This window comes from Rousettus aegyptiacus, unplaced genomic scaffold (genome assembly GCF_014176215.1).
Source record: "Rousettus aegyptiacus isolate mRouAeg1 unplaced genomic scaffold, mRouAeg1.p scaffold_m13_p_4, whole genome shotgun sequence".
Classification (NCBI taxonomy): Eukaryota; Metazoa; Chordata; class Mammalia; order Chiroptera; family Pteropodidae; genus Rousettus; species Rousettus aegyptiacus.
Window position 1 is genome coordinate 75,865,696 of NW_023416307.1, and position 18,473 is coordinate 75,884,168.

The 18,473-nt window shown below is 32.4% G+C and overlaps 1 protein-coding gene across 5 annotated transcripts in view; it reads right to left on the minus strand.

The window, feature by feature from the left end:
* The window catches only part of EPHA3 (EPH receptor A3), a 321,817-nt gene that overhangs the window by 235,287 nt on the left and 68,057 nt on the right, over positions 1-18,473 (minus strand). For all 5 annotated transcript variants that reach the window (XM_016145836.2, XM_016145837.2, XM_036219075.1 and 2 more), the window contains one exon: positions 116-776. In XM_016145836.2, coding sequence (XP_016001322.2) covers positions 116-776 — 661 coding nt within the window. The remainder of the gene's footprint in view (positions 1-115; positions 777-18,473) is intronic.

The window sequence follows — 18,473 nt, forward strand, 5'->3', positions numbered from 1 at the left end:
GTTTGAGCCATGATTTGCTGCCAAGTGAGTTCAGGCTAAATTCATTTCTTTTCATTACTCTACGATAAATTTGCAAGTAAGAAACATCATTCTAAGGAAAATAGAGAAGACTTACCTTGACACGTAAAACCTCTTTCTTCATAGCCAGCATTGCACGAGCACTTGCCAATGGGTACAAGCCATTCTCCTTCCGTACTGCAGTACATCCTGGGAGGGTCTTCCTCCTTAGAATTGTTAACACAAGAACCTCTAACCTCCACCAGGGATTGAGAATCCATGGGCACCGTGTCTGGAAACATAGCCAGATTTTTCACGGTAAACGGGCACTTCTTGAAGTACACTCTCACAGACACCAAGGCAACACAAGCGCCGACATCTTGAAAAGCCAGATAAAATCCCTTTTTGTTGACAGGACCCACTTCTCTAACCTCAGTATTAAGTTTAAGAATACGGTCCCCGAGGTCCATTTGAGTGAAACTTTCATCGGCTGCAATGGTGTCAATCTTTGCGAACTGATGCTCCCGGAACTTGACCCCATGATCATCGTCGGACTCCATGTAGTAAAGGTTGAAAGTCTCCTTGCAAGTTCCCAAAACCAATGGAATGCTGTTGCAGTCCCGTAGAGTGAACTTGAGCTCTACATAAATCTTCTGAGCTGAGTTCCTGGGGACCCAGTTTGTCCTCAGCCAATTATTTTGACTATGATCCATGACATTGCACACCTGGTAAGTCCTGATGGGTGTGTAATGTTCATCAACACCACTGATTTCTTCCCACTGAAGAATCAAAGAAGAAGAAGAAAAAAACACAAAGAGAGTCAGAAGTAATAAGCATAATGAATAATAATGAATACAAGATGAGAGGGTCAATGGCATTACAGAAAATACAAAATAAACCAGAAAAATCTTTAGTGTTACTCATTAAAAGTCATGATGTGGAGCAACTCTATAATATTCTTTAAAAAAAAATATTGTTATTCGCAGGATTCTCTGAGTTTATTTACACAAAGTAATTTATAATTTTGAAGAACATATTTGAAATGTATTACAGTTTTTGAGATATTCAGAAAAAAGTTGCTTAGCAATTGATTGAACCTAGCCAAATAGTCCAGCACCAAAACTTCAAATCAGGCATTTTCTATAACACTATAAAGTGGTTTTGTTGTATATATTTTGGATTGCTTTTTTTATTATTATTTGTTTGTTCGTTATTAAAGAAGAGAATGAAAAAATACCACCACCTAAATTCATCTTTGTTAATCTTTTCCCAATGTGAACCAGATTTTGGTAAAATCAATATATGAGAAAGCAAGTGAATCTAAATGATGTTATTACTATGTATTTTTATGCATGACGTTTTTTAATACACTCAGTTATTTTAAAGAATACATTTTGGGGAACTATGAAAGAAAATTTGAAATAAAAATATAAACATGGCTTCTTCCGCCCCCTCCCTCCCTCTCCCAAATAAAACAACTAATAGTTATGCATGGAGAACAGAAGATGTAAGCGCAGAGAACATTTCAATTCTTAATATCTTTTACCCACTTTCAGTTTTACACAAGAAAGAAAGAAATAGCTATTTGGGTGGTGGTGGTGGTTGTTATAGCAGTTAGGTTTATCGTACTACAAATATTTTTATTGTAAAAACATTTAAAATGTTTCAAGACTTTAGAACAGTGAAGCACTTCTTCCCTGATCTTTAGAACAGATTTTGAAAAGCTTTTAATTTAGCATCAGATAATTTGTGTTACTTAAAATCCTACAACTATTATACCATTCTGTTTCTATTATTACAATGTCTACACTTTCTTTTAACATTTCCAATTTCGCCTATTGCTGCCAGGAAACACAACTTTTGCCATGTCATTTTTTTTTTTAATTAAAAAAATTAATATTATGGTTGACATTCAACACTATATTAGTTTCAGGTATACAGCATAGTGGTTAGACATTTATAAAACTTATGAAGCAATCCCCCTGATAAGTCCAGTACTCCATTTGACACCATACATAATTATTACAATATTATTGACTAGATTCCTAATGTTGTGCTTCACATCTCTGTACCCACTTTGTAACTTCCAATTTGTACTTTTCAATCTCCTCACCTTTTTCCCTCAGCCTTCCGACCCTTGTCCTACCTGGCAACTGTAAGTTTGTTCTCTGTATAAATGAACAAATAAAACAGCAACAAATTCATAGATACAGAGAACAAACTAATGGTTGTCATATCATTCTTAAATTCAAAATCTTCTAGGGTTCTTCATTACTTATGCAATAAATTTCAAACTCTTTAGTTTGATGTTTGTATTTTTCCAACTACATTTATATTTTTCTAGAAGTTTGAATTGAGGTTAGTGAATTATGTTTAACTTATGCACAAACTATGTTGTTTTCAGTGTTGACATTTTTACTGTTTTAAAAAGACACATTTGATAGTATTTTGTTTATGATATAACCCCAACTGGACTGTATTCTTTTCTTCTTGATGCCTTTCATACTCCTTTCATTCATAAGAAATTGTATTATATAACTCCTATTAAATGCCACAGTCATTCAAAAATCTAATTCTTTTTTCAAATTTTACTTTATTATTGGTTTCAAGTATACAGTATTTTGGTTAGACATTTATATAGTTTGTAAAATGATTCCCTTAATTGCTCTTTCTCTCCTCTTGCTCTCCACCTAGCCGTTACATTAATGCTAACTACATGCCCTATGCCATGCTCCCCAACCCCGTGACCATCTATCAATTAATGAATCAATCGAAAGTACTAATTTGTACTTTGGTGAAGGATTAAACAAATCTAATTCTTGATGCATGGTAAGGGAAGTTAAGTTTTGTCTCAACGTGCTTGTCAAATTTTAGTCCTCTTCATTTCCTCCATAACATGCCCACAAAATTTCACTTTTTGGGAGATGCATAAACAAATATTTTCTCTTATAGTATATGTAAGAATCATTCAAGAAGGTAAAAAATATGAAGTTCTTATTAGATACTATAATTGGATTTTGTAAATAAATACAATCTTTGTGAAGCCTATTATAAATGTGTTCCTAAATTTTTCTTCATTAAGAGAAAGGCAAGTTTTACATACTTTTAATGGCATCTAAAATGTATAACAGTTTTTTTTTCTATTTCTATTTATTAAAAGATAGGAGTTCCACAATTTCTAGTCACAAAATTAGATAAAAGGTTAATTTATTAAGAGTTATCTTTATGGTAAACATAAGCAAAGAAATATAGTATTTATTTGGCCTTTGAACTTCATTAGAGAAAAAATAAATTATTTACATTAGTTTGAATTATCAAAATCAATTTGTGGGCCCCCACCAGTGTGAAAAACACAGTTTAAAAACTTCTTATTTTGCCTAACTCTCCTAAAATACTTAAAACAAAGCAAGAGCAAATAAGTGAAATGCAACACTTATTTTAATAACCTTGATCAATCAGGGTCTAGAGTATAAGAAAGGCCTAATTTTCCAGAAGAAAATTGGTTTAACTCATTGTCACACCCAATGTTCAACAAAGAAACAAATTTAGACTTATTTTAGGACCCCTCAACCTAATATACAAGATATATTTATATCTTAATATAAGAAAAAAATTTGCACTGCTCTTAGTAATCACCAACATACCAATTTCAAACATCCTCTCTATGAACATTTTAAGAAGGAAAGTGTATATGACAGTCTCCGTTCTTAAAATTTTACATTGAAATACCTATAATAGTAAAGTCATATTTAAGGTAAAATTAATGTATAAGTTTAATATCAGCAAAAGAAAAAAAAAAGAATGATCAGAATTGGAGCTCCAAAAAATTCTGATGTTAAAAAGTCAGTATTATGTGGAATTTTCTCTATTATTTTTCTACTGGCTCTCCAAAGCCATTGTAAAATACAGAGCTAACAAAACTCTAGAGTATAAATGTTTTCTGCAGACATTTTACAGAAAGTCAGATCATTGGCATCATTATTTAAAAATAAGCCAAGTGACTTAAAATTTTTTAGGTAAAGATTTCCTTACTAGACTAAAAATGAGTTTGTACTTCAGCTGACGAATCAATTGCAAATTTCTTCTGCTACATATGAACAGTATTTTATGAGACATCAAACAGATAGGAGATTTTGTAGAGATTTTTGTAATCTGATGTAAAATGTGATTTTAATTATGGAGCCCTCACTGTAGTTTAACATTTTTCCTCTCAATACTAATTTGGCAAGCTATCACAGTCCTTGAATGTAGAGGTATAAATTGCAAGAAGATAATGCAAACAGCACCATAATGCTTTGCATGTAAAAGGTTGGAGAGAGCAATTATCACTTCATTAATTTGTAATGAAGACCAAATTGCCTGTAAGGATGGTTACTTGACATCTCAGACCACTTGCAAAAACAAGTCTCTAACTCTAGCATTTACTGAAGAATAAAGACAGTAGAAATAAAATCCCTAAATGAACATTTCCTCAACAGCAGTGACAAAAACAAAAGTCATTCGTTAAAGCTGCTGTTGTAAAGATTATACTTTATACATTTAAAGAATGCCCATAATTACCCTATCTTCCTACTCCAAGAACTAATTTAATTTACTAGAGATACTATATTGCCATAGTAATTGTCCCAAGGCAGACTCAGAAAAAGAAAACAGGTGACATAGAGAATTGATGATATTTAAAATTGGGTGGTTCAAAGGATCTTTCTCATGATTTTTCTAATTCCTAAAGAAAATCTCTGCAAGAGGTATCTAGCAGTAATGTCTTCAGCAGGAGGGGATACAGAACTAGGAAGAACAAAAATTCCTTCGAAAGCTCAAATTTTTTTTGAAATCAACAATTCCAATATTTAGCCTGGCTCCCAGATTCAGTTGACCACACAAACCGGAACTGAGTATCTTGTTTTGTTTTGTTTTATTTTGTTTTTTTTTTTTTTTCCAGATTACACAACCAGAAATCATGCATCCAGACTCCCTCTCTCTAGCAAGGCCATTCTGAAATCTATTCCCAGTAACATAATGACAGTGAACTCTCCATCACCAAAAGATAATGTAGGCTATAAAGGAGACTCTTAATTTATATTTTCTAGAAAACACAGTTACATGTTATTGATGCAAACACTCATTTTTGGGGAAAACATATTTTTAATAATTAATTAGCATTTAATCTAATAACTATCATTGTGATAAACCTCAATTATAGTAATAAAGATTTTTACTTATTGTTGATATTAATTACTCTCTCGGATACATTTTAGCTGCTTTCTCATTGGGAGTAAGCAGAAAAATGTTTGCATTTTCTTTAAAAGAGGGAGAATTTGCAATACATTTAATGCATAGACTAACATGATTTGGGAAATATTAAGTGAAAAAAATAACTTTGTGGTTCACTTGATAAGATATAAAGTTTCTTAGAAGTTTGCAGATGACAATATAGAGGAAATAATCACCAATATTCTTAAAAATAGTTAATAAGAAATGTAGTTCCATACTTTACAAAATGCTACTTAATCTTGCACTCAGTGATTAAGTCGGTTTATGTTACTCTTTCTCCATTCATGTTTCTTACTTCCATATTTCTTACCCTTTGTATACACTCACAGCCATTCAAAAATCAATGTTCATCTTAGAAATATTTGAACATTTACCATGCACCAGAATTTTAAGTGTAGAGATGCACAATCGCTTGCAGTAGGGTTTCACTGCTAGATGTCAGGCAGATACAGCTACAAAAATCATTATGCTTTCATTTATTCATAAATAGTTTTTATTAGCCTATTCAGGTCTCAGAAATATATATATATATATATATATATATATATATATATATATAATTTCTAATAGTATTACTTAAAAAGGTAGAGGAAAATAAAACAGTTGAGAGGAATAGAATTGTTTGGTTTGAGAGATTTTATTGTTACTGATGTTGATTTTTCGTCAAATCAGAGAATTACATGTAGCCAGAGGATCAAGGAGAGAAAACATGAGATTTGATGTTGGAAAACCAGTATCAGTAACAAGATGCTGGCCAGAGTTTAAGGATAGAAACTCTGAGTAGATGCCTGCCTGGGATGGTATGGCCAGTAATGACCACTATCCATCCCCCCACCTACCTTTAAAGTCCTAAGAATTCATCAGAAATTTGATAACAGTATTAGAATAGCCTTGTTGAATATAGAGGAAGCAATGTCCCAGTTTGGGCAGAGTATAATGAAAAGAGCTGAAAAAGCAGGAAAGGGGTGAAAGGACTGGAGATTATTAATGAGGAAAATCAACAAATGATTTTGAATCATGAGAGCAATAGTTAGGACCAGGATGCTGTAACGCCTGTTTAGGATCCTCAGGAATATTGGTCAGGGTATGGCACTTTCTGCAGTTATAAGACACAGGTTATTAAAGGCACTGTCTCCAGAAAGCTTGAAGGTATGGAGATTCTAAACCAACCTTCGATTCTCTGTCTTTACAGCACCTCATGCTCACAAATGCTTTCATCTTCATTTTCAATAATTCTCAGTTTTTTAAACACCTAAACTGAGACAATAACTAGAGCAGTCTTGGGTCACTACCTAGACTTTTAATTTTAGTTATTCTCTTTCCAGCTGTAATTCAGTGGTACTGTGCTGAGATCTCGGGGCTGTTGCCACATTTTTATACCTGTGCACAAATGTCTCATATTTCAGACTCAGATCTGATCCCTTAACATTAATTCTTATTTCTAATTAAACATTATCCTGGGAGTCTTTCTAAAATATTGCTTCATGGGTACTTGTGCAAACTAATTATTTATTTTTAAATCGCCTAGGTGATTCTAAGGATTCCTAACGGTTGAAAATCAATGCTATATGTCTCTTGGCCAAATGGAATTTTGACTTCTGATCTCTACTTGACCTGACAGCATACTCCAATGTCAGCTTCTAAAACTTCTGAATCTCTTCAGAAATTACATCTATATTTTCTAGATAGCCCTGCTCTTGTCTCTATAGAATGGCCTTTTGCTCAGCCCTCATCCCATCTGCTTTTTGACTCCAGATTTACTAAGGCTCAGACATGCTTTAAATAGAAGCCTACCTGAACAATCTCATCTTCTACCTCCCACAGAGAATTGTGAGATACTATTATAACAAACAAAGTAAATCTAATCACAGTGTTCTTCTGTTTCGCATCTGGTGGTAAATGCAAACCATGCACATTACAAAAAGATGTAAACTGTGTGTGTGGGAGGGTTACCTTCAATCACATATTTCTCTTGGTATAAATGTGAAACAACTGGTTTTAGACTTGCTGTTATTTTTATGTTTGCTATAGTTTGATAGTTCTCCACTGTGATTTTCTGTGATAATTTGTGATTTTTAAAGATGCCTCTGTAATAGCAGTTATATTTAATTCTACATACATATATTAAATATTTCCATATGCAAGGCCTAGAGTAGAAACTGTGGAGAGTAGAAAGTTAAAATGTGATTTTTGTTATCCAGAAGTTTTGATGCTAGAAGGAGAGGCGTGTCACACAAAGCAAATGATGATATGCTTTCTACGTCAGGTACTCAAGCTGCTGTGGGAAAAGAAAGAACTACCACTGGAAGAGAAGCCCTGGGAAAGCATTAAGGAAGAAGAAATGGAAGTATAGTAAGGCTGGAATTTTAATGGGCATATATAATGATACAAAGTGTTAGCAAACAGGAAGATGTGTAACCTCAGATCTGTTTAAGAAATTGGTTTCCAGTATAGCTAAACATTAGGACACTGAGCACTGGGTATGTAGGCAGTTACTAAAAACGGGAAGGCTTGGAAAATTTGAGCAGTATCAACTGACATGCCTCCACTTCATCTGCTACAGGGGAAACTACTGAAGAGAGACACCTGGTTAGCTCTGGACTGGAAGCTGGTTCTCCTGTCCAAAGAGGAAGGCTACAAAAAGCCCTCTTCCAAGTTCCAGATGAGAGGTCATAAGATGACCTTTATTGAATGAATGTACACTGAATATTTCTCAAAAACTTATAAATAGATATATTTTTCTCATGAATGTACACAGGATACATCCTCATATGTAGAGGGTAATAGCTCATTATATCAGAATTTTTTGACTACTTACTAAATCATATTTCGGAAAAAAATGCCTGTTTGTACTGAAAGACTACAAGCAACAGCAAAAAAAAAAAAAAAAAAAAATCAAGGGACATGTATGTGAATAAATTTTTATCTTTTTCTTTTTGAAACAATATTCTCATTAGACCTATATAGATCGCCTTTCAAGAACATGCAATTTATATTTATTGGATAACTGTGTGTCAAGCTCTGTATTGATAACTGAGTAATGAAGCAGATAGCCAGGGTACCTGTTCTTAAGGAATGTATTGTATTTGTGTTTTATCCATTGTTGTACCTACTTTTATTTTATGAAGACATATTCATTCATTTCTTTATTGATTATTCTTTCTCCCCAGCATGGTTATTGGTTTGGCTCATCTCCTCCCAAACATCTAGACTTGTGCCTAAAACCAAGTATCCTATAGAGAATAACTAAGAATTAGATATCATATGATGTGCAAAATGTTCACCTTATGTTACAAAGCATAAAAGTGTGCTTTTAGGTATATAAGGCATTAAATTTTAAAAATCAATACTCTGGAGAGCTATGTGTCAGAGAGGAGCCTTAATTGAATAAATTTAAGACCCATTCCATGTTTATAAGCATTTTGTAATTTTTTAAAAGAAGAGAAAAATAAATTCTTAGAAATTTTATGTCAATAAATTTATGATAAATATTTTTTGGAAAAAGTTATTAAGAGATGAAGAAAGGAATCTTAAAGTCTGTGATATTGTGGGGTGGCAATAGAAAAAATTATTAAAATGCTGCAAAATACTTAAAGACCAGTCAAAAAGGTGAATATCTAGCCAGAGGAATTGACCTGTTACAGACATGATATACTAAAATATAGAATATACCATGCAAAGACTCTCTAAATTCACCATTGTCCAAAGTTTTTAATTAAACCTGTTAATTTGAGGAACGTTAATGACAAAGGAAGAATGGGAAAGATATAATTTACTTCGTAGAGGTTTGATATAAATTCTAAAACATTACTATTTATAATGTAAAACACTTATAATTTAAAAAATGTTATTTTAAAAATTATATCCATGAAGTATATCATTATATGAAATTACTTTAGCAAGAGGAGGTCCATATATTTAAAAAATCATTTAATAAACTATTTATTTATTCCATTAAAGTTAGAAAAATAAACATTATTCACATTACCAGACATTTTCTCACTCTGTCTTTCTGTTCATAGATAGCCAAATGACATTACTTTTTAATTGAATAAATTTCTCTCAAATATTAGGGAATAGAACAATGAAGACTATCATGTTTCCAATTCTTGGAAAAAGGTGCAATATGAAATTGCCCAATAAAAAGATAATTTTGGAATTCAGTATAACTGCTTGAAAATAATGGGGGAAAATTCCATGCACATTGGCTTAACTTGTCCAGACTAAAAACTGCTAAGATGTACATTTACAGAATTATTACAAATGGCCAACTACTTAGGAATTAATGCATAGCAGTGACAGCAGTACATTTCATATCAGTTGTGAGATTCATGTAATTTCCTGCTATGATAATGGGTCACAGCCACAGTAATCATAGCAATTTATGATATACCTGTGGAGCACTCACAGTGATGGAAATGAAATTAATTCATGTCAGTGTGGAACATGCGCTAAATTTCACAGATCTTCAGAACTAAGTTTATTTTTTAACACAATAAGTGTAATTCTTGAGAGCATTTCCCTGAAATGTAAGCTGCTTTATAACACCAATTGTAAAGCTACAGAGACTTTTGTTCTTCCCACAAGGGTAGCGATAATTTCACAGAAATATTTTTAATCTTTTATCATTGAGCATCCTGTAAAGCCCAGATTAATTTTTAAGCTCTAGAGATAGACTCTGAGTTTGAAACTAGCTCCGCTACTTAACAGGAGATTACATACACTGTAATTTAATTTATACTTCTGGAAAATGGGAAAAATAATGGTAAATTCTGTCTAGAGATGTTGTAAACAAAAATAAATTATCTATTTAAAATAGTTGTAGCAGTATGCTGACCCTGAGATGCAGTAAACATGTCATTATTATTCTGCTAAGGTTTAGTTAACTAAAAACATCGTTGGGAATACACAGATTTTTTTATAAAGTAATCATAATATGTTTTAAATTCAAGCTTCCCTCCCCTTTTTTCCTTACTAGTCTAGGCTTTCCTCAAATTCGTTTAAAGTTATGACAATTTCTGACAAATGTTATATTTTTACTGTTTGGAAATTCAATATTTATAATTAATGACAAAAGTTAACTGAATATTGATCTGCTTCATATTTTATTATACATGAGACTTCTTTCTTTTATATATGATAAATTCGCCATTCTATACGGAGTAAAAGTTTTGCCAATAATATTCCACACTTTAACAATTACTATAATTCTGTAATTTTAGTAGACATTTGACTTCACTTTGTTTCATTATTATTTTTAAATAAAAAGTATACAATATATCTGTATAAAATATTAATAGATTTATGGTTTAATAAAGTTAAATATGTATTATTGTTATTACACTTTCACTGTATACTGAGCAATGTGTTAAGCTTTAGTAATCTCATGTCTAAATGGAGATGATAATAGTACCTTCTTATAAGATTGTTCAGTTACCTTATAGATGGTATTATAGTTAATAAGTGTGTATATAGTCATTAACTACAAATTAAGTAAAACAAATATTTATTAAGCACTTCCATGCTACGAAATTGTTTTTTAGTACTATTATAAAAAAGACGCCAAAGTCGTGGTTTCCTACTCTTGAAAACTTGCATTATAAGAATGGCCATTCATTCAACAGAACCTATTGTAGGCTAGGCACTCTTCTATGTCCTGGGGCCTTCCACTTATGTGGAAAAAAAGAAAAAGCCATTAACATTTTCATGGAGCTTATGTTCTACTTGAGGGAAAATAATAGTAAGCACATGTGTGCACAAGTGCACACTATAGGAAACCTGAGATAATCATAAAGAAGAAGAAGATAAAAACAGGCCGCGGGGTTAGAAGACCATAGTTGGTTTGATAAAAATGATATTTTAGATAGGGTAACAAGGGATAAGTTCTCAATTTTGCAGCCACTGGAATGAAACCAGTGAGAAACCAGGTCAAGAGAATAGCTGTGTGTACAGCAGTAGTCTCCAACATTTTTGACACCAGGAACCCATGCTCCTATGAGAATTTAATGCCCATTGATCTGAAGTAGAGGTGAGGTGGTGATGCCAGCACTGGGGAGCGGCTGTAAAAACAGATGAAGCTTCACAAGTTTGCCCACCTCTCACCTCTTGTGCTGCCCAGTTCCGAACAGAATACGAACCACAATGGGTCACCGGCATGGGAATTGAGAACCCCTTGATATACAGTATCTCAGATTGAGAAAACAAAAAGCCCATGGGCTGTGAGATTGAGGGTGGTATATCAAATTTTAGTAAGGAGACCACTGTAACAGAAACTGAGTGATCCTGGCGTAAAGTGGTGAAACATTAAATTAGAGAGATAATGAAGTACAATGGTTTATTATAATAGTCCAGTTAACAAAAGATGGGATATTATTGTGGACGTAGGGAGAGCAAATCAAATTCTGGAAATATTTCGGTAGTAGGGCCAAACGACTTCATAGATTGGATGTTGGACGTTAGAGAAGGGTAGAGAATGGGCTATACGCTATCAAAGAATGGAACTCCTTTGTGACAGAGAAAAGAAAACAGCAGCCAGGAAGTGGCATTCAGGTGACGAGAGAGAAGGAGGAAAAAGAGCACATTCCAGGCATAGGAAGCAATAAGAACAAAGGCATAAAACACAAAAACACTGACTGAGTGTGTGTGTATCATGAAGCAGCTAAAGTGAGAAATGAAGCTAGTCCATTTTTGATTAATTTAACATGCATATATCAAATACCAATTATGCTCTAGGGACTCTATTTGGAGCTGGAATTATAGCAACAAACAAAATTGCCTAAAATCTCTCTTCTTAGGAAGATTGCATTCTAGCGGGAGAGACAGAATGAAAAGAATAAAAAAGTAAAATTTTTGTTTTCTTATACGGTGGTATGTTCTAAGAGGAAACAGTGAAGGAGGCAAGAGAGAGGATAATAATGTGTGTTGGGAGGAAGGAAAGATTTTAAAAAGAATGACCAAGGAAGACTTCAATTGAAATGCGATGTTTGTAAAAAGACCTGGATGGATGACTCACAGCAGAGGAAGACTTTACTGGAAAGATAGGATTTGAGTAAAGGAATGTGGATAGATAGGGAAAGAGTATTAATTGCAAATAAAATAGAAGTAAAAGGCTCCGAGGAGTAGATCTGGTGTAAACATACAACACACACACACACACACACACACACACACACACACACACACACGGAGTGGAGTATATCTATTATGTCTTAGGAAGAGGGAAGGAAAGAGTATGGCCAGGACAGAGGGAGGAAGGGGAAGAGGTGGAGATTAGGTCCAATCCTGGGATCTGAACAGAGAACCAAGACTCATCTTTTCATAAGATACCTCTGGTTCTTATAAAGAGAAGAGTAGAAAATTAGAGTAGGAGTGAAAGATGATCGTGTGGGATGGTTTGGGATGTAACTGAGGTTTTTCTCATTACTCAAAAAAGATCAGATTTAGAAACCTTACTTTTATAAGAGTGTTTGCAATGGAATGAAGGAAGAATGGAGGGAGATGAATCAGAGTTATTGGGGTTAGGTAAAGGAGGGGTGATGGGAGCTTGTCTATTTTGCTCATTATTGATTACCAGCACCCAGCACAGTTCCACATAATTCAGCCATTGAATAAACAAATAAATGGATTAATTTTTGAATGACCAATATCTCGAGGATAGAACTAAGACTTGGCAATTGATGGATACTTGGTTTGAGAAAATTAAAAACCTGAAAATGACTCTGAGCTAACATTTAATAATCATATTGATCATTTTAAGTAAGAGTAATTTGTAATGGACTTTCCTGACAATGAATCATTTTATCTTTGGAAAAACTCCCTTTCAGTGGGTGCTATTATCAACTAATTCTACAAATGAGACAAACGAAGTTTAGTAAAAGGTTCAACAACTTGCCTCAAATCAGATAGCTAGTAAATGGTGCAGTCTGGATTCAAACTCAGAACTCTGGTTGCAAAGTCATCCATATTTTCTACTAACTTGTCTTGGTGACTTGGAAATAATGCCATTAGCAGAGAAAGGCCGCAATCAAAGCAGGAAAAGTTATGTGAGAAGAAGGATCAGTTTTGTTTAATATAAGCAGAGTCTGATATATCAATATGAAACACAGACAAAAATGTTTTCAAAAGTTGGAAAGGTCATCCCGAAGTCAGGGGGAAAAAAAGTGTAAGAGTAGAAATTCAGATCTGGAGTTGCCTAATTAAAACTTTGGCAATGGTTAAGTGATTATAAAAAGAAAAAAAAAATTGAGAAAAAAAAGGAATTTCAGAAACTGTATTTTGAAATGCTTATGTTAGAGGGTAGAAAGAAAAAGATGAGCTGAGGGAAACAAATGGAATTATTATAAAAACTGGTCCTCTAGAGCATCGATGTTGAAAAGTTCCCCACATCAAAAATGCTTTTCAAGTTGAGTAAATATTGATGGAGAAGGAGAATTTACAGGGGCAGAAAATTTTCAGCAATAATAGAATGGAGAGAATTTTAAGAACTTTGCATTTAATATAGAGCAAAAAACATTGTCTAAGAACAAACCTGTGAGGAGAAGAAAACCAGTAGCTACAAAGAATATATTCTTTTTTATTTTGTTTTTCTTTTAGGAAGTAGAACTTTCCCCAAACATTATTAAACTAAGGAGGGTATATAGCAGAGAAAAAGTTACAGTAATTGTAGGTTTTTTTTAAAAAAAAACAACTTTATTATTGAACAGAAAAATTCAATGTATTGTACATGGGTGGGGCCTGGAATAATGAATTTTATCACATAAAGGGACTCTGAGAATTTCTTTAGGGATTAAGAAATTTACGTCTAGAGAGAAAGCTAAAAGTGGTCAATGTTATGATGATAATAAGGGTTCGACCTAGACCAACCGAGATCCAAGTCTTATCTTCATTCCTGTATTAATGCTAACATACCATACTGTATCTGCGAAACAGAAAAGACTTATTTTAAAGTCAATTTTGGTAGAAACATGATTCACTAGTAATCCACATGAAAATTTTAACTGGAATTTCCCCTAAGTTACAGGCAAAGATTAATGGTTTTGAAACAAATGCAAGAACATAGTATTTTTACATTTTTAGATGAAACTTGTTGCCTTATTAAAATGCCATTTTATTTGTATATCAATGTATGTACTTTATAGTATATATTAGCATGTACTTTGTAGTATATATTAGCATGTCAAATAATAGTATTTTTTAAATAAAAGCTACATTTCTGGAAAAATGTTTGAGAATAGATTTAGCCCTCTTTCGATTCTGACCTAAATACAATTGCAAAAAATCAAAAATGGTAAACATTCCACTCCAAAAATTATCATATGATTATAATATATATTGATCTACCAATATATAGGATACTCTGCAATATATAGTGTATTCAGTTTCATAATCCAGAGTGAATGTGATTAGAATCTAAAGCGATAAAATAAATTGGATCTCAAATAGCCACCTGTTCTGAATTAGAAATAAGTGTGATATGTGGAATGTTAATAAAATTTTAGAGATTAATAAAAATTAAAACATTTTGAGCATGGAAAAATGATTCGATATTATTTACCTAATATTTAAATTAAACATACTGGAACACACTTAAAAAGCTAAGTGATGTGTATTCAGACCTTTATTTTGTGTAATAAAATTTTAAACAAAAAGTAATTGCTTCAATATAAAAATTATTAAGGACAAAGAAAATTTTTCTAATGACAAATTAAATCGTGAAAAACAGGGTTATTAAATTGTCACAATTATTTCCACAGTAATGCAAAATTCACAACCAACTGGGGGAACAATTATTAATTATCATCAGAGTAATTTTGATCTTTCCAAAAAAATGAATTCAAAATTCATGGATAATTATATAAGTTACAGAGTTCTTGCTTTATTTGTTCACAATTTGGTCAGAGACACATACAGAAGGAAGACTATGTGAAGATAGATACCAGAGTGGAAAGCTCTCTATAAACAAGGAGAGAGGCCTGGAACAGATTTCTTCCTCACAGCCCTTGAAGAAACCAACATTGTCAACACCTGGATCTGAGACTTCCAGCTAGTGAGAAAATAAATTTCTGTTGTTTAAGCCATGCAATCTGTGGTACTTCGTTATGGCAGCCCTAGCCAAGAATATACCATGTAATAACTTTTATGAATAATTTAAAAAGTCAATAATCAAATAAAGTTTATACTTATAGGTACCCAATTAATTGGATGAGTAACTATATTCTCCAAAATCCCTGGTTCATCTGCTTTCATAGATGTGCCTGGTAGAGTTTTTAAAGAAAGTTAGAAAAAAAAATTAATAACATTTGTTATAATTAGACTAGTCCAGACCAATTAAATATTTCTTCTTGATCGGTTTTTCCTAGCAATTGTTAAAAGATAAGTAAAGTGTAACCTGATTTCATAAGATCTATAAAATATATAAAAGAAGCAGATATCGCCTTTAGGTTAAGTAGTCATGAAATAGTTAAGCAGTAAAACCTTGAACAGCTACAGATGGAGGATGTTTAATAGTGTTGTACAGGAAGTGTCTTAGAGTCCAAGTTTCTGCACAATGAGAGACCTGTTTTCAGCTAAGACCTAATGCTGAAATTATGCTTCCAAATAAAAATAGCTGATTTTAAAGTTTGTTTTTCATTATTATATCTGGGTAGAAAATATCAGAGCACAAAGGAAGACTTAGTAATAATAAATTTCAGAGCATATTGGAAAGAGTTAATGTCTTCTTATTAATTTCATTGTACAAAATACAGCATTTATAGTGATTGTTTAAAAGACCTGCTGATGTGGAAAAAATACTGCAAGTGTTCTTTTTTGAAATAAAAGCAATGTGTCATGGCAGGTTGATATGGAGCAATGAACAGCTCAAAGTACTATCTTCTGGAAATCAGGACTTTTCAAAAGAGAAATGTATCTCAGCACATAGCTAATAGCTAGGTGTCTTAGTATAGCCTTCATTACTTTACTTGGAATAACGTGCAGGTTATTAATACTAATGCAATGAAAGTTTGGACATTAATACTAGAATCCCACTTTATATCACTTATAGTATATGGTATATTTCTCATTTCATAATATGTGATCAATTCTCCTCTTCATACACTTGAGAAAGATTCAAATTTATTCCCTTCAGAAAATTTTATAAACATTTTCTCAGCAGACTGGAATCCATTTAATAAGTAAGTCTAGGCACAAGCATCTGATTAAAGTAGAACATGAGAGAAGCACTTATTACAGTCTTACATTCAACCCATTCAACGATATTTATCGAGGGCTTATTATGAACCAGAGAGTATTCAAGACTAAGTATAGAGCCCAGTGAAAAAAAACAAACAGCAAAGTGTCAGGTTCCATGGAACTTATTTTCTGTGGGCAAGAGAGCAGATAATGAAAAATAAAAGAGGGTTAAGGGAAATAGTGGTCAAGGACCATGATGCTAATAAGTTGTTATGGGCAGAGGTCTAAGTAGTTTGAGGAAGAAAATTGTTTATGAAGCTGGAGAAAATTAGCTGCATGAGGAGCAGGTGTGGGGAAGGGATATGAAAGGTTTTTTGGATATGTTAATTATGAATGTTATTGGACTTCCAAGGGAAGATGGCGACAAGCTCTTGTTCTGAGTGGGGAATTCAGAGCACAGTGAAAACAGATACAGTGTGGATAGGGTTTGCCATTATATAAATGGTGACATTGGCTAGGAAATAACTCCAGGGAGAAAGATTTGAATAGTGAGTTTATTAGAAATTAAGAATATTGAAAGAATCTAGCCAAAGAGTCTAAAAAAGAAGTGACAAATAAAGCAAGAGAACTATGAAAATTATGCTCCAACACCAAATGAAGAAAAAGTTTCTGAAAGAAGATAAGTTAATGATAAGCTTTGTCAAATGCTCCTACTAGATGAGAAAAGTGAGGACTGAACTGCTGCATTTGGCAGCACAGATGTTACTGGTGCGCTTATTATAGAATAGACCAGCTGGCTTATTCCTATCTGGATGTGTTTCATCTATGTTTCTTCAACAACATTTTATTGAGGAAGCACTACATATAGGCACTAAAGAGGTAACTGAAAAAAATGATTCATTTATTTTCATAATGCAAATTATTAAATCACAAAACAAATAAAAAACAAAATTTCATATATTAGATATCTTTATTATTTATTATTGGAATAAAGTAAGCCATTTTATATTTCCCATTAAATTCTTTATTACTTGGATTGCTCATTTTTATTTAGGATATACTAATTATATCATTTAAAATATATTCAAAATTGCCAAAGAAAATGGATTGAGTTGCTAAGAGATTTTTGTGTTAATATATAATAGATTTATTTTCCAACAAGTCAAGAGGATTGCTATATTGCATTCCTTGACTCAATCATTTAAGTGATGCCACAGAGCTATGCCATTGCTAATTATCTAAGTGCCTCCAGTGACAAAACTGCTGCTTAATTTAGATTTTTCATACACATGCAAATGTACACATGATATACATCAATAAAGATTTTCTATGTTATTTATGAATCATTTCTAGGAATGTATAAAGTCAATCAAAACAAGGGGATATTTTTAGGATCGTACTGATACTATAAACCCAAAGTCATCATATAATTTTAATTAATATTTATTTCATATTTACAATTTTCATAAATGTTTAGTCACTTTACTAATATTTATCTGCATATATTATTTAGCAAATTAATATTATGTATTTGCATTTTGAAAATATTAATTTTATGTAATAGCATGATACAGGGCTTTTATATAGTTATTCAACAAAGATCGGGTATGCACATGATAACATTAGAGAAAAAAACTAAAATTCGTAGTATCCTGAAAGAGTAAATTCATCATCATATGACATGAGAATCTAAACTGTACATGTTAAGTTTAATACACTTTTATGATTAATATAAATCTGAAAAAATAATTTTAATTTTATTAGAAGAAAAATAAAGCAGCAAGCATTTGCATGGCATAACTCAGCTCTACAAAATGGGCACATAGAAAATTAAAGATTAAAAACACAGCTCAGGTAACAAATACAGTCAACAAATTCACAAACAGGTGGGTATCATATCATTTCCTTGGTTTAACAAATTTTTGAAATGTTATATTTCTATGCAATGGAATTTCCTACAGAATTCCCTATTCACAATATGTTTTTCTATTGTCTTTACCTACACACCGAATGTACTATGGAATCAGTACTGCTAG